The sequence below is a fragment of the Micropterus salmoides genome, unplaced genomic scaffold (assembly GCF_014851395.1).
Source record: "Micropterus salmoides isolate LMB-PRFRI ecotype aquatic unplaced genomic scaffold, ASM1485139v1 Ms_hic_scaffold_7, whole genome shotgun sequence".
NCBI lineage: Eukaryota > Metazoa > Chordata > Actinopteri > Centrarchiformes > Centrarchidae > Micropterus > Micropterus salmoides.
In genome coordinates this window covers 24,645,582-24,662,457 of record NW_024044459.1, presented here as the reverse complement: position 1 = coordinate 24,662,457, position 16,876 = coordinate 24,645,582, and the positions used below count along the sequence as shown (strand labels likewise).

General features: G+C 41.9%; 1 protein-coding gene across 1 annotated transcript in view; it reads right to left on the bottom strand.

Moving 5' to 3' along the window:
- Positions 1 to 16,876, bottom strand: part of ank1a (ankyrin 1, erythrocytic a) — a 109,765-nt gene that overhangs the window by 17,024 nt on the left and 75,865 nt on the right. Inside the window, exons 6-39 of the mRNA XM_038703876.1 lie at positions 16,253 to 16,351; positions 15,872 to 15,970; positions 15,511 to 15,696; positions 15,269 to 15,367; positions 15,071 to 15,169; positions 14,879 to 14,977; positions 14,424 to 14,621; positions 14,246 to 14,344; positions 14,061 to 14,159; positions 13,840 to 13,938; positions 13,291 to 13,488; positions 13,067 to 13,165; positions 12,874 to 12,972; positions 12,595 to 12,792; positions 12,346 to 12,444; positions 11,523 to 11,621; positions 10,549 to 10,647; positions 10,367 to 10,459; positions 10,176 to 10,248; positions 10,003 to 10,023; positions 6,556 to 6,676; positions 6,295 to 6,373; positions 5,312 to 5,427; positions 4,985 to 5,209; positions 4,556 to 4,710; positions 4,254 to 4,465; positions 2,306 to 2,510; positions 1,939 to 2,035; positions 1,574 to 1,802; positions 1,273 to 1,401; positions 1,016 to 1,135; positions 826 to 910; positions 519 to 593; positions 60 to 191 (exon numbers count right to left, since the gene is read on the bottom strand). Coding sequence (XP_038559804.1) covers positions 60 to 191; positions 519 to 593; positions 826 to 910; positions 1,016 to 1,135; positions 1,273 to 1,401; positions 1,574 to 1,802; positions 1,939 to 2,035; positions 2,306 to 2,510; positions 4,254 to 4,465; positions 4,556 to 4,710; positions 4,985 to 5,209; positions 5,312 to 5,427; positions 6,295 to 6,373; positions 6,556 to 6,676; positions 10,003 to 10,023; positions 10,176 to 10,248; positions 10,367 to 10,459; positions 10,549 to 10,647; positions 11,523 to 11,621; positions 12,346 to 12,444; positions 12,595 to 12,792; positions 12,874 to 12,972; positions 13,067 to 13,165; positions 13,291 to 13,488; positions 13,840 to 13,938; positions 14,061 to 14,159; positions 14,246 to 14,344; positions 14,424 to 14,621; positions 14,879 to 14,977; positions 15,071 to 15,169; positions 15,269 to 15,367; positions 15,511 to 15,696; positions 15,872 to 15,970; positions 16,253 to 16,351 — 4,234 coding nt within the window. The remainder of the gene's footprint in view (positions 1 to 59; positions 192 to 518; positions 594 to 825; positions 911 to 1,015; positions 1,136 to 1,272; positions 1,402 to 1,573; positions 1,803 to 1,938; positions 2,036 to 2,305; positions 2,511 to 4,253; positions 4,466 to 4,555; positions 4,711 to 4,984; positions 5,210 to 5,311; positions 5,428 to 6,294; positions 6,374 to 6,555; positions 6,677 to 10,002; positions 10,024 to 10,175; positions 10,249 to 10,366; positions 10,460 to 10,548; positions 10,648 to 11,522; positions 11,622 to 12,345; positions 12,445 to 12,594; positions 12,793 to 12,873; positions 12,973 to 13,066; positions 13,166 to 13,290; positions 13,489 to 13,839; positions 13,939 to 14,060; positions 14,160 to 14,245; positions 14,345 to 14,423; positions 14,622 to 14,878; positions 14,978 to 15,070; positions 15,170 to 15,268; positions 15,368 to 15,510; positions 15,697 to 15,871; positions 15,971 to 16,252; positions 16,352 to 16,876) is intronic.

Here is a 16,876-nt window from a genome sequence, read left to right as displayed (position 1 = left end):
AATAAAGACAAGAGGGGATGAGAGAAATTCACAGCAATCTCAGATTCTCATACACTCACTCTTGGCCCTCTTGCCTTCGCGGGTGGCCCACAGGTTGAGCAGTGCAGAGCTTTGCTCCAGCAGCGAGTTGGGATTCTCCACACGGATCTTATTGATGTCATCCACACTGAGCTGAAGCTCGCGTGCCAACTCTGTGTAGAAAATAAGTCAGAGAAAATCAAGCAAGTGAGGGAAATATTTGTATCATTTCACCTATGAGTCATGCCGTTTTGTGTACATAGTCTTGCTCTTGAAATGGCACACGGCTTCACAGTAGCTCTATCCACAAGAGGCAGAATAGTCTGTCAAACAGCTATAGCTCTTGGCAGGAAAACAGAAAATAATTAGTTTCATTGGCTGGTTGCCATGTAATAACTTTGTTTAATCAGAAGCGAGCTAGGCAAGCTTGTTAGACATAAGGTAGACATGAAAGGTTTACAGCACATAAAAACAGATTTGGTAAATTCTTGTTCACTTACCAGCCCAGCTCAATCCCAACTGCTCTGCAATGACAGCCATCTTCAGCTCTGTCCTCTCCATGGCACTCATTGACGCTGCACGAAACAGGTCAGAACTGACAATTTAACATCTGCCTCTGTCAAATGTAAAGTTGAGATTATGCCTGCATTGCAACGCTCATTGATTCTGTATGTGGAAGAAGGCAGTAGATGAAGCAGTAAGTTGAAAAAAAAAAAAAAAAAAAATGCAACTTTTGCAAAAAAACAGAAACGCCATCACACCGTGCCTTATATTGTTTTAACATTTGGGAGAGTGAGAGCCTCATACCCATAGCAGGTTCATTTAGTGCACTGTATCTTTCTCTCAAAGCCAGCGGGGTCAGAGTTCGCCTCCGGTCTTCACTCCCAATAACCTGCCAGTCACAAGCAAAAATCACTGAAGTCTGTCATCTCAGGGAAAATTACTGTAATTGCACGTTATGTGTCTTCTTCATGTAAGCTAACTTCAGGAGCTTTACCTTGATACATGGAGGCATGCTAATGTTGAGGTTACAGAGCACATGTTGGCTGTCCTCATACTTAGTGGACTTGCGCAGGAAAGACAGAAATCCAGTGGGCTCTTTACTGCTGTCTCTCACCTAAGACACACAGACGCAAGGAAAGCAATGAAGACACATACATATGCAGAGCGGAGACAGAGCTGGTGGAGCAACAGCGAGAGACAAAGAATGTGAAGCTGAAGAAAGACTTGTAAGAGAAGGCCAAATGGTGATACCTTCACAGAGACAGGAAGTCGGTTATCTCTGAAGGCCTGGAAGCTGAAGCAGCGAGGTTGCTGGGTGGCCTTCCTCACTGGCACAAGATTCCCTGAACACTCCAGGTGAAGCGGCATTCCCTCCATCACCTGCAAGATGTGACACAGGCATTAGCTAAAGCTGAAAGAAAGGCCCAAGCAGGGCCTCTGTTCCTTATTGTTCAAGTATCAAGTGTAAGGTATGTGGTTTTGAATACTTAATGTGGAAATAAACAAAACTACAGTTTTCGGTATGATGTACTGCCCTTGTCTCTGAACTGACCTCTATGTCTCTGCTACGAGCCACCTCTGTGAAGTTCTCATGTTGTTCCAGGGTTTTATCCATCTTATCATCGGTCATGCAGTAGCAGCGCAGGCGTCCCTCACGCAGCTCATTCATCTTTGCAAACACCACAAACTTGGCCATGTAGGGTACAGCTGACAGCTCTCTGTAGAGCAGGTTGGCAAAGGAGACAGCCTCAGCTGTCCGAGGACAGTCTGCGAGCCAGAATCTGAGAAGAAACAATGACACAGTTTGTCACACTAATCTTTGTGTTTTATGATCACAGTCAAGCTTATTTGAGATGGCAAAGACATTAAACTTAGTTTTATAATATGATGGCTGACATATTTCACGTGTGACCTTACCGTGCTGAAACATTGGTTGTGAAACTTGCACAATCATTAGCATACATAAGCTTGGTGGTGCCAGTAATGTCTTCCCATTGGGCTGGGGCTGTGCCACCTGGGAATCAGACAGGATAAGAGAGGGCAAACCGGTTAATCTAGCTTTAGCAGAGGTCATAAATAAGAAGTCTCATGGTGACCGTGTTTGTACAAAATAAGAACAAAAACCTTTTTATCCAGCAATAGTACCGACATCTTTCACCACAGCATATCAGCAGTTTTGCCACATCTCTCCTTGCCATGGAAGGAGACCGCTCCAGTCGACACAAACACACGCACACACACTTACTCACCCACCCACACAACTCTCAGGCGTGGCATGCAGTACCTATGACGGAGCAAAGCAGACGCAGACTGGTGGTGTCGCCCTCCCCAGAGTCTCGGGGGCTCTCCTTCCAGGACGGGGGCAGAGGTATACGCAGGCCAATGGGTCGGTGAAACTTGCGCCGCCGAGGCTCCACAGTGACCACAGGGCTAAAGTTTGCCTGGTTACCCAGCAGCTTTGCAACCAGTTCATCTGGAACTGGCTGAGCCTGAGGTTGAAAGTAAACGATGGGGATAATGAGGGGGTACGTAACACAGGCACAGGTTTGATGATATGGCAGACAAGAGGGAAATTAGACAAAGAATAAAAAAAAAAGATGTTGGGATAACAAGATAGCAAGTAGAATGAGATGATTGGAGGTAGATGATGGATGAGGAAATACAAGGTAAAAGAGGACAACCGAATAGGGACACATTAAAGATGAAGAGAAAGAGAGAAAGAAGTCCACAGTGAATAAACATACCTAATTTGGAAAGACAACAGCAACAAACTGGTTACGGGACTTAATAACTCTTTTTTATTGTAAAATGTAACAATGTGTGTTAACATGGAGCTTTTACAAGCATTAATACAAAATGTATCAAAGAAAAAGGCACTGTGGTTCTTCACAAGGCCGTTCAGGACATGATTACTACAGCAACATTTTTATTAACTAGATATGCTCTTACAATTATGAAATTGTTAAGATAAAAAGAATATAAGAAAACACTGAAACTGTTTACTTACAGTTACATTCACTATTTTCAGCTAAGAGGTTACAGCATGTGTGGTAACATGTTAGTTTACAAGATATATTTAGCTTATTAAAATTAACTCATGCGTCTACAGGACAGTAGTTGAACTAAAACACACAGTCGAAGGTCCATTCATACTGTATCTAACTTTCATTTTGGTTTGCTGAAACATATTCTGACATTGGAATGATATCTACTGGATAATTAAAATTCACACTATATTAAATGTTAGAGTTTGTTAAAACAGAATGGGTATATTTAACCTGTCAAAATGAAATCACATGCAAAAGGAACCTTGAAATCTCAAGTCATCAAATTGGAGAAAATCCTGAATATTTATATAACAAACATATCCACTGCCAAGAATTATGAATTAAGAAAATGTGAGAATTAACTGGATGGTTGCCTTTAGAGGTTATAATCTGCTATTTAACCATCTTAAAAAATCCCACCCCAAATGTCTCTTAAGTGGATGCTTGAGTAAAAACTTTAATTTGACAGGACGGGGAGGAAACGGAAACTGTTGCAAAATGTCCTAGAATCATTATAGATAAGTCCTCTTTATAACAATTACTTACTGTCTAATTGAGCGAGGTGAAGCGTGCTAAAAATAATTTCTCTTGTCTTTGGTGTGTATGTTTGAGAAAACTTGACCTGAATAGTGCAGCTGTACACACAAAAGGGGATTAAAAGCTTCAACAAACAGTGATATAACTAAGATTTAAAGGTTTGAAAACATTTCAGTTCTTCCAAAAAAAAGGCCTTTCATGACATTCATGACACCAAAACCACTGGACAATAAGTTATAAACTCAAACAAGGTCTTTCCTGGCTACAGCAAGAATGCAGAAGATCTCGCATCAAGTAATGTTGACTAACTGTACTCTGTTAAACATCCTAAATACAGTCAGTGACATAAATACAAAAACGAGAAAGACATCATTGAAGATAAACACAAACATTATCAGCACTACTTGAGCAGTCCACAGTTGGATAAAGGTGCCGTGTGCATGCACTGTGTGAAATAAAAAGCAAAAAGCTCCTCTAAAAATGTAAAAAGCAAAATAAACAAAACAACAAAAAACTAAATCAGGAAAACTTGGCACAAGAGCTGATGTGATCAGGTCATTCCACGATCAATCAAAGTACATTCAACATGCACAGGCATTAACGATTCTGTCTTCCTTCTCCTTCCTTTTCCTCATCGTCCCATCTCACCTGCAGCCCCAGGCGGACTCTTTTGGTGACTGCCGTCTCAGGAAACGTGGCCTGGACCAGTGGCACCAGTTTACTTGTCAGCGAACCTCCCTCTGGTCCAATCAGGTCGCTCTCTTGCTGGACTCGTGATACCACAGCAAAGTAAAGCGGGAAGTCGGTGGAGATGATGCGACGGATTCTCTTCTTCCCAAGCTCCTCTTGACTTTCCAAGTCTGGGGAGATGAGAGAAGGTTAAATAAAGTGATACCACCCCAGTGACAAGTGTCAGCCTGAGATCGAGCATGACGCATTTAAGCTCTTACCCTCATCCATCCCGTTGAGGATTGTTTCTAGCACCTCATCACCGTAGCGATTGCGATGTTCTTTCCACACTGAGCCGTTCTCGCTCCTAAGCACCACAAGCTCCCGGTCACCGCGACCCAGAGCGGCAAAGTGGGGGATCTCCACTATCACTGGTCTGCCACACAACACACACAGAATTACACATGTAGAAATGTAAATTATTTACTAGAGATATTGTTTTATATCAATGGGCAGGTGGGATATTCTACTACTAGTGAACTTATAATGGTAAGAAACACTAGAAAATTTTTACAGTGTCACAATACAGCTTAATTTCAAACAACGTTTTGTAGATTATCAAAACAATCACTGTGTATTATAACTTCATCATTTAACAAGTCAAATGTAATAACCGGAAGCAAAAATATATATTTCAGTTGCTTCCTCACCCCAGGAACTGCATGCTGGCTGGACCCAGGGAGATGATCCTGCTGGCCAGCCCCTCTCCCTCCACCAGCGGAGGGGGGCTGGTCAGCTTCTGCGGCTTCACCAGGCGGCAGGTGATGCGGGTGGGTGCCGCACAGGTCCGCGGAGGTATGATGACACGCAGACCGTTATGCCTGCTGCCTCGCATTGAGCCGCCCCGAGCATCTACCATAAAACTGACCAGGAACCTGTTATTGCACAAAGATTGTGACAGTTTAGCTGCCAGGTCACATATTAAATAGAGACGAAGTGTAATGAAATGTTTTCTTCTGCGTTATTGCTGTGCTGACCCTGTGTGAATGGGACTGGCGACCGGGCTGACATTGTCAGACGTCTCAGTCGCCGGGCTGCTGGGAATCAGCGAGTCCTCGTCATATTCTTTGGGCAGTGGAAGTGGAGTGTGTTGCTACAACAGACAGAAAGACAAGCTGTTCATGACATTCACAAAAGAACACTGTTTAGCATAATGTTTTATATGAACCCAAAAGTGTATTACTTACACTATCATCTGTTTAATGGAGAGGATATGGAGAGGGCTATGATGAAAGACTATGCCTATGTATGCTCATTTTTAATGTGCTATTTTTACAGAGGATATGGAGAAGATACATCGTTAACCTTCAACAGACAGCTGAGGAGGGATTCTCATACCCAAAGTCATGTATCAAAAACGGTGAAGCTAAAATAACTGAATCATGCATTCAAATTAACACTATTTTAAAGTTTTAATCCAAATTATGTGCTTAGATAAAAACATCAGAAAAATCAAATGACTTGAGTGTGGAAGTTCATTCAACCATATCTCACAGTCTTCATCAGCAGATAGAGGTTGCTCAGTGGTAGTCAACTGACAACTGTTATGTTGATGAAGACTGTGAGATCATCGATAAACTTTGAAAAACAACTAGTAAGTGGACCTTGAGTAAAAGGGCCACTTCACCAAATTTCTCAAGTGACTCACTTGAGTGATATCAACTTGGAGACTACAAATTTATAACAGCGACCACGTATTGCAAACTAGGGATGTCAAGTTTGAACCACGTTGGTATATACAAGTTAATGAAGGTCTGATGAAAGACACTACTAAGTTACATTTAGGTATATGAGGGATCCAATGTTTGACCCATACTAGGGACCTAAATTCAGATTATCTCGGCTTCTGGTGCATCATTTGACCATCTGCCTCTTGCAAGTCCCCCATCTTTATGGAAGTGCAATACAACATTGCTGGAGCACCCCTGCAGTATCTTACTCGTGCTGCTCTGTACTGTACCTGATCTATCTCGTGTTCTCGCAGAATAACAGTCTCTGGAGAGACTCGGGGTATCCTGGGAATGGCTGGCGAGTAATTGCTGTTGTATTAAAAGAGAAAAACACAAGTTAGATTGAAAAAGTTTCTTTACATCTCCTCCCAAGTGCTCATCCCTGGTGTTTAGTGAGTGTCTATGGTGCATCCCCTCTCTATCCATCCACCTATTAGCTTGTGGCTACCAGCTTGGCTCTCTCCCCTGCTTCCCCACCCAGTCCCCCTTACGCTGTGCCCAGCCCTCTCTCGTACTCCAGTGATTTCTTGGGGGAGAGGAAATCGTCATCATGGTCTTTCATGTCATCCATCCTCATGTACCTGGCCCCTTCTGTCCCCAAGAGCTCCTCTCCTTCAGAGAACAACATGCCAAAGAGAGCGGAACAGACCGAGGTCAGGTTGGTGAAACAGCACAAGAGAAAGAGAGAAAGAAAAAAACAAGGGTGTTAACCAGAGGGGTGGGACAACATGATAACCCAGGATTTAGGAGATGGCTCTGTGGTTTAGGGGTTAGACTGGTGAGATGATACATCAGTACAGTGATATTCTTACTGCTAGTCAATGATAGTCAAACACTTAGAAAACAGGTTACAATACAGCAGGTCACTGTAATCACTGTAGTCTCAGGCTGATGAGTCCAACACTTTTGATGACCCTGAAACATCACGTCATCAAAACATGAGAGGACTCTTTACAGTAGTAACTGGAGTTTTCAAACCCTCATAAAATCTTAGTTGTACACAGTGCCGGGGAGAGCATGCATCAGCATAATCTCATTCCAAAAAATGTGTTGTCTAGTGACAGTTATTAAACTGGACGTTTTAGAAATCAACTGCTTCAGAGGACTATGTTTCCGAAGATTCACTCTAAAACACATGGATACAAACACAGAGACAATCAGAACAGCATCAGCCCGCTACAAAAAATGATAACTGAAGTACAAGCTGTTCTGTTCTACTCTCCTTTGAACATACATTGTATCTACATGTGAACAGAGGTGGGTTTTGGCTACTTACCCCTCAAAAACATGCTGTCAGTTTCGAGAATTCAACAGCAACAAAAATTTGTGTTCTCCATGTGTATTTATTTGAGACAGCACAGCTTGTGCGAGTGTTTGAGTGGGAGTCTGTGCAGTCCAGAGCCAAAATGAAGTCGTAGGTGTCATTACACGAGTATGAGTGACTGTGAGTGCACTTCCCACAGGTTCACATGAGGAAGCTCATGTCCTGGATATTCTCTGTCTTATGTACCATGATTATGTGCCACGTCGTGTAGGCAAAACGTCACGACATGTGTGCGTGTGCATTAGATAACCTGCTAATATCAATTTACCATTCCGGATATGAGATGTGTCTTTAAGACGGCGACTCTGCTACTTTCTATATTTAGAGCAAATGTGACAATCTGTCAGTTAAATTATCAGGGGACTAAATATATCAAGACATAATGTCCTCTGACATCATTGTCAGTGGTGTTGTAAACTCCAGGGCCCAGTTGTTCAAAAAGTTTATTCTGGATCAGAATGATCCTGATTCTGGATTCTGGATCAGAATGATCCAGATTTGGAAATCCCATGTTTTGCTATCCAGGATCAAGTAATCCATCTTACTTTGTGCCGGTTTTTCAAAGCAACATTGGATTGGATCACCCTGATCCAGAAACAAACTTTTCAGGACTACCAAATCGGGATTTCCAGTGCTCTAAATGGGACTACAAATCGCAACGTAGGCTGTTAATGATATAAAGACCAAAAGGCAGAACAGGCAGCATGGGGTCACTTTAATTTGAAAAGACAGAAAATGCACAATAAAACAACACATACATTTCCTTCTATTTTAAATTTCTTTAAACAGTTTGACCCCCCGTCTGACCCACAACAAATCCAAGAAAAACACACAAATAACCATTATTAACAGATACACTGTGGATATTTTGAGCATGTGATGTCCAATAGTCCAATAGTTAAAATAAAGATCATTCAGAGTTCAGAGAGCAGCTTATAGTTTATAGGAGGCGATCTCAGAATGAGGGACTGACTGGACGTACAATAAGGAATGCTATTGTTACAAACTACTTTTAATGGTTCACCTCTGATGTTTGTGCCTTTGTAATTAATGTACAGTAATAAGTGACAGTTGAAATTAAATACATTATTTTGGTTTGATAGCTGTTCGGGAGATTATTTTTTTAACTTTACTGTACTGAATGGCTTATAGGTAATGTCTACTTTAACTGTAAAGTTTAAATAAATCAAGTGCAGAATATAAATAAATGTGTATATCGGTTCCTACATGATAAAAATGTTGTATTATCTGTAAAATCTTTATGAAGTTAAAAGTTTTAGGATATTTTCTTCCTAAAATTCACCCTGAATCCAGCCTTCTGTTGGGATCAGGATAATCCTGATATTGGGATCAAAGGGATCCCAATTGTACTAAGATAAAAGATCCAGATAAAAGCCAGGACTGGATAAGGTAATCTGATCCAATTTCAGAATCCTTCCTTTCCTTTTTTTTGAACAACCCATTTTCAAGATTTGATCCAATCTTATAGCCGAAATCCGAACAGATTACTTTTGAACAACTGGGCCCAGGCATTAAATGTTAAACCTTCAATAGGTGATCTTTTGGCCACTTGGGGGCAGCAGAAACAAGCTGGAACTATGAGCTGACATATCACTTTTAAAATGATATGGAACTTGTTAGCAAACAGTTGCTTATGCAGCAAATACAGAGCAACACCAGCATTTATTTGGTGTTGTGTTTCTGTCCACCTCATGAATGTAAGCCAAACATTCACTCTCATTTTAGCTCTGTTTTTGCTCAGCACTAACTCCTGTGGGAAATCTGACTCTTTAGCTGCTAAATGCTACACTATGTTCACCAACTGCGTTTGGGTTGTGAAGTTAGCGTGCAGTGGGATTTTAGAGATTTTTGGTTAGAGTGAGCCCATAAAGTACAAAACCAAAACTATTAGCTGAAAGTTGCTATAATCCTCCATAGAGCAGAAGGCAACTGTAGATATAACTCTCTGTGGGATCATCTCTACGAGCAACTCCTTTCAGCTACAAGTAGTCACACGATCCAGTACTAATACAAAAATGTTGATTATAGCCACGCTCAGCATTTTTTTAAAACTACCATTCCCCTCCACCTCCCGACCCAATAACCTGCCAGCCAACAAACACAGCTCACATGTCAGGAACACAAGACAGCTAAAAATTATGTGGTACATGATCGACACCACAGAGCAGACTGTGGACACAAGACTCAAATCACTTGAGACTCACTATAAACTGCTAAAGCTCAAAGAGAAGGTTTAAAATGTTTTTTATTACCAAAGATTTATTAAATTTGATTTGATATTAGTAATCATGGGTGATCTATGTGTGATGACTGTAAAAACAAGGACTGCTGTCATGGAGGAAAAAAAGACACCTGGAGAGTTAGAGAATGAGGGTGTTATTGAGGGGACATATAAAGGTTACAGACATGGGTGCTATGGGTGCATGCCAATGAGAAACCAGAGCCACCATCACAGTGAGCACCACTACAGAGGAAACAAGAGAGAGAGAGAGGCAGGGCGATAAAAATGGAGAGGGTGAGCTTGAAATGGAGCCACACACTTTATTACAACGACCTATGAATGCCGCACAAAGAAAGAAAGAGACATTCATACCTAATGTTAGCTGTGCAATTCCTAAAAAAGGGCAAAAGGCAAAAAATGAATATTGACGCGACCAGCTCAAACATTTTAAATGCTGCCTCGTAAACAGGAAATAATATTTAGATAATATCACCATAGATTCCTACTGTTTTATGTGAATAATAATTGTAACTGTAGTGCTGTACCTTCATCCTCAGACACGTCTAGTATCTCATCCACCGTCTCTGGGAAACTCATGCGATGTTTCTCTGTGGTCGTCTGCAGGGCACAGAGGGAAGAACCAATTACAGATGTTGTACAACAGCGAGTGTAAAGGTTCATCACATGATGCCAGTGCTTAATCCGGAGGGCATGGTAGCGTTTCTAAACTTCTTACCATGGAAACAGTCTCCTCAGTGACGAGCTTCAGGACGTCAATCACAGAGATGTAGCCCAACCTCTTAGCAATCGCCAGGGCTGAAGTACCATTCTAACAGAGAGGAGCAGACTGTATCAGATCTCTGAACAAAACAAACGTTATGAATCAATATGAGGTAGACAAGGTGTGTTCACGCTCACTGTTGTTGTCTCGTTGGGCTGAGCGCCGTGCTTCAGCAACAGTGTCACAATGTCAGTGTGTCCCTGCTGAGCCGCCTGGTGCAGAGGAGTGTAACCAAGCTGGAGGAGAGAGAAATTAAAATATATTAAAATTAAATATATTTTTACTCATTTAATGTTTAAATTAGCTGATGATAACAAGTTTTTACAAACATCAATTTATTTCCTTAAAATGCACATAAGCAGTGTTCCATTATATCACACCCCTAGCAGAAGCACATCACATCAAGTCAAGTGCATTTCAAGAAAATTTTTAATGCAATGGACAATTATTATCTGACTGGAGCTGAGATTAGTTGATCAGCAACACATTAATCAGCAATAATTCAAATAATTGGTTAATTGTTTAAGTAATTTTTTAAAGCCCCAAATCCACTGGTTACAGTATATTTGCTGGTCTTCTATGATGATAAACTGAATATCTTTGGGTTTTGGACTCTTAGTCAGATAAAACAAGCATGTGAACATGTGACGGATATTTTTACTATTGCCTGACATTTTTACAGACTAAATTAAGTAATCAAGAAAAACACTGGTAACTCAGAAAGGAAGTCATGAGTTATAGTGTTAAATCCAACCTTGCTCAGTCAACAACTGTATTTCACATTTGTGCATATTTCATGTTATCAGTATAAATAAACAAGCACCAAACCCTGCATCTCAGACTTGAAAATTAAACACTTCCAGTCTCTCCAATGCTTGTACACCACATTACACTTTAGAGAAGCAAATGCACTCATTCCCCATTATACAAAAAGGCCAGTGTTAACAGCTTTCATTTAGGAGAACCTGCTACAGCCACGACTTGTGCTTCTAACTGTGTAATGTGCTGTAATTGCATTTCCTGATGAATGAGACAGAGACAGTAGACACAGGGTAGCTGCGTGACTCATTCCCCGTTGTAGTTTTATTTAAAACCAGAGGGAGGCACTCACCCTTGTTTTGCTGTTGACGTTGGCCTGTTGCTGGATGAGGAACTTCACCATCTTGATGTTCCCATAGTGACACGCCACATGGAGAGGGGTGTAACCCATCTGACAGTGAGAGGAAAAAAAGTAAAAAGTCTTAAACTCAAAATCACAGCCAGTCACGTAACTTTAGTGTCTTAATGACCTTTTAATCTGAATACATTATGTGGTTCATGAATAATTCATAAACCAATGATTCATATACACACATTCAAATTGTTCTGAGTACAGGCCAGTGATCAAAACTGCATTTAGGCTGCAATTTAGGGATAAAAAGAGAGGATGCAATTATTTGTTGTGTACGAGATAAGAACACAGAAATAACAATAATACCAATAATAACACCATGACATTATAATAAATTCTACTAATAAAGCCCCACAACACCTGCAACCACCTACGTGAAGCCTAAAATGCTCTAATCTTGTCAAGACTGTGTCAAAGAGGTGTTAATTAAACTACATGGTCATTTTTGAGGCTTTATAATTCTACACATAAATTAAACCTTACTAACTATTATCATGTCGAAACGCTGCTGTAGAGCTGCCCTAAGCACAAGAGGTCTATGGGATGTGAATCCCTCAAGGGTCGGCCATGTATTGATGGTAACATAATCCTCTGCTATGAGATCATCAGGCTATTTATGCTACCGCACTTAAGACACTATCTGCTGTGGCAAAAGTAGTCTCTACACTGATAAGGCTTTGATAACCCTGCAACAGTTCAAGATGAAGCTCGCTACAAGTCTTTTTTTCCGACTAAAGGTTTCATGAGTCTGAAAAGGTCTTACCCGCGTGGCAGCATAGACTGAAGCCCCTTGCTTCACCAAGATATCTGCAATGCCAACATGTCCTTCCTGTGCCACCAGATGCAGTGGGGTTAATCCACTCTGAGGAATCAGATTTAGAAGACAAAGGTCAACTACATCAAACACAGAACAAATAAACCCCATGTCACAGATATTTTTTAGTTTAAATGGACAGCAAAAAAACTTCCTGCCTCATGACAGTCAAAATTTAATCATCTATGAGTTTCTTGCCTTGTTTCCAAGATTGACGTTGGCCTGTTTGGATATGAGCAGGGAAACCATGTCGGGCCTTCCTTCCTGCGAGGCCAGGTGGAGAGGTGTGACTCCCTGCAGTGACTCAGCATTGGCTGAAGCTCCGTGCTGCAGCAGGCTGTTAGCCACCTCCACCTGGTTCTGCTTGGATGCTATGTGGAGGGCAGTGTAGCCATTCTGGAACACATAGACATGAGTTGTGGTTAGAAAAAATGTGTAAAAGCATGATACCTGGCTGTATGTATTTATTTTTTTTACCCTGGCTGCACTATGTGGCGACCCTCCCTTGCTGACAAGCAAGTTAACAACATCCAGATTGTTGTGATGTACAGCAACATGCAGCGGAGTCAGACCATTCTGCAAAAACAGAATCAAAAGTTTATCAGACCATCTGTTTATTCATCTTTTGCTCTTTATATCCATACAATCAGACCATTTATGTTTATCTTACCTTCCCAGCAGCATTAGGGTTGGCTCCTCTCTCCAACAACAGCTCTGCTACATCCACCTTGCCATACTTAGAGGCCACATGGAGCGGAGTGAAGCCTTTCTATAGAGGCACCAATGAGGAAGTGGGCACAATATTAGGTTGGGGAACACAGCTATGTGGGACAGTTTAAAGACATCTAAAACATTACAGCAGAATGCAGTGAAGGATAAGCACGCAGGATTTACCTTGGTCATCTTGGTCTGCTGAGCTTCCATGTCCAGTAGGATGCGTACAGTTTGTACATGTCCTTCCCGGGCAGCGATGTGTAGGGGTGTGTGGCCTGCTGTGGTGGTGGAGTTGGGGTTGGCTTTGTGCTCCAGCAGTAGCTTTACTAGCTCCTTGTGGCCCATCCGCGCAGCACAATGCAGAGGCGTTTGGTCATCCTAGCCCGGGAGGGGAGAGTAATTAGGAAATGTAAGGTACTGTGTGAAACTCCATCAGTAAAATGTCTTCTCTGTTGAGTTAATCATCCTGTTTTGATTCTTCAGCTTCTCCACTATGATGTCCATTTGTACATTAACAGTAAAATGAGGCTGTGACGTGAAGAAGGGAAATTAGCATGTGGGTACAAAGCTCTGTTTGCTTTAACTGCCAGGAATTACCTGCTGACCCAAGTGTCTAAATTAATCCTTGTATCACATAAATAATGACACATTCAGAGTATTCTAATATGAGGTATGGCTAAGCATGAGAAAATAGATATTTGAAATGTCCTAAGTGTGGGAAATCTCTACCTTGGCCTTGGCGTCCACCGGTGCTGCGTTCTGCAGTAAAAACTCTGCCACCTCATAGTGCCCTGCCCGAGACGCCATATGGAGGGGAGTCTCCACTTTCTACTCACACACAGAGGCCCAAACCACACACTTAAACTTATCAGTATTAAAACAATAACATCACCAGTGCAGAGATGAGTTTGTTCTTTCAGTTGTTCTTGAGATTTCAGAAGGAAACTCACCACGTTGGAGGCACTGGGGGAAGCTCCTTTCTGCAGAAGGATCTTCACAATGTTGAGATGACCCATAAATGACGCCACATGCAAGGGGGTCAGCCCTGACTGTTCAGAAGAGGAGAAGAATATTGAAAATGCATGCCAATAATATTTAATATAAAGATGAGTTATTGCATTTCCAGTACCCTCACCTCAGTCACAGCCTCTAGTGATGCAGAGTGTTTAAGCAGGAGATCCATCACACGCATGTGGTTCTTTTTACAAGCAATGTGCAAAGGAGTAAAGCCATTCTGTAAAAAGACAAAGGAATGATAATCATCAGTGCAAAAATGCCTTGTCTGAAATGATAAATTTGTGTTTGTCACTGACCAGTGCCCGAGAGTTAGGTTTGGCCCCTTTGTCCAGCAGTACTTTGGCCATGCGGTGGTGGCCGCAGTGTGCCGCCACATGGAGAGGGGTAAGGTGGTCCAACGTGATGTCATCAATCTCTGCGTTGTACTGCAGAAGCTGCTTGATGCAGTCCATGTGGTCCCCCTGTGCTGCCATGTGGATTGGAGATAGGCCATTCTGTGAAAAAAAAAAGAAAGGAATATGTGTTGACTCTCTTATCCCTTGCAAAACAGGAACCAACTTGTCTTGTAGTGATAACAAACAATTGGAGCAAGAAGCAGCAGCGAGAGGAATCTATGGTTGTGTTTGGCTGATTTCACATTAATTTACTTAAAACAACTCACTGATTAGCACTCATTACCAAACCAAACAGTGTTCAGTTCGTTTTCTAAGAGAAGTGAAACATTTCCTTTACTTGTAACTAGGTGGATTACCTTGGTCTTTGCCTGGATGGGGGCTCCATGGTCCAGTAGGATCTCTATAATCCTCACATGACCATTTCTGGCAGCACAGTGCAGAGGAGTCAGCTCATCCTGGAGAGAGAGGATTGTTACTGATTTAGTTAATGGTGCATCAAATTAGAAACAGACTGTAAGAGAATCAAAGGTTTTGTGATCCTGCTGCACCTTGGTCTTGGCATCAATCTGAGCCCCTCTGTCAAGCAGGAGCCGGACCATGATCACATTCCCCCGCCTGGATGCAATGTGCAGAGGTGTGATACCATTCTGCAGAGAGAAACAGAAGCACTTAGACAGGCGCAAAACAAAAAGAAAGATGGAGCAAAGATGGAGATTAACCTTCCAACTTTGTTGGTTATTCCCTACCTTTGGGGTGAAGTTGACATTGGCTCCTCTATTGAGCAGCAGTTGAGCTACGTTCAAGTTTTCATAGTGTGCAGCAATGTGGAGGGGTGTGAATCCAGTCTGCAGGGACACATCAGGGGGGAGAACATGTCACTCTCATTAAATGTGCTTTTTAGAAAAAAAGGACACCAAACACACCTACTTTACATGTGATGCACATCTGTCCAATCATATCTAAAGTCATACCAAACACACATATATACCTTGCTGAGTACATCAGGATTGGGGTCATTCTGCAGAAGCACTGCAGCTGTGCGTGTGTCGTCGTTTCGTGCTGCAATGTGCAGCGCAGGGAGGCGGACCTTTCCCTTGGTGCCGTAGTTGATGAGCAGGGCTACGACATTCTCATGTCCCTGCTGGAGGGCCACGGCGAGAGGAGTGAATCCATCCTGCAGCACACAGGCAGAGAGTTAGAAGTCAGGTTGACTCATGGAGAGAAAATGAGAGAGATGTGAGGAGAGACAGCTTATGAGAACAAAACAGAATGGAAACACAGCGAGTCTGGATGGGGATTGAGGAATTTGGGAGATTTGTCTTTGAAAACTTCTCTCAGTTCTTCAGTACCTCAGTTGGAATGCTCTGATTGGCTCCGTTCTCCAGGAGAAACTTCACAACCTCTAGATGGTTTTCTTGTGCAGCCATGTAGAGTGGAGTGAAACCTTTCTGTCTCAGAAAGACGCACGACAGACAGACAGACAGACAGACAGACACACACACACACACACACACACAGCAGTAGCAGAGGAGACACAACCACAGCACCAGAAAGGTAGAAAGACAGTCAAAGATGCACACACAAGGATGTACACAGAAAGTAAACACCAACACACAGAAATATAGGAACAAAGACACATGTTAACAGATGGAACTGCAATAGTTACTACAGTGGTTTCACAGTAAAGTTCACACTGTGTGTCCTGTGTTCAGCACAGCACTGAGTCTCACCTGAGACTGAGCGTTGACATTGGCCCCGTAGTTAACCAGCTCTGTGACCACCTGCTCCTGCCCTGCCAGAGCTGCAATGTGTAGGGCGGTGTTCCCTTTCTGTTTAAACACAGATACATGAGTACGCAGTCATTATGTGCACTAGTTAACAAAGATTAAAGGTGAAATCCCACATTTATATTAAAAGTGCATGTGGTTTTTGGACATTGGGTCTCATATTTGGACAGATCTTTCATGTTGTATCTGACATTTCATAGATCTACATCTACATGTGACCACTTTTAACTTGTCAAACAAATGGCATCATTTCACATGTAAACATAGGGCTGGGTATCATAGTGATGTTGTATGTTAGTGTAAATACTAGTTTTGGTTGCAACACAAAAACTATGATTTAATTCAAAAACTACATAAGAAATGGTAAAGTACATATCTGAGCAAGCATTACATGCCAACTGTCAACACTTTTGATACTAAGACACATTTAGATGGTGCCAAGCTGGATTCTCACCACAAGTTAAAACAATTCAACAGTTGTTTTAATGAGGAAAATGTTAAAGGAATAGCTCAACATTTTGGGAAACATGCTTATTTGCTTTGTTGCTGAGGATTAGATAAGAAGAT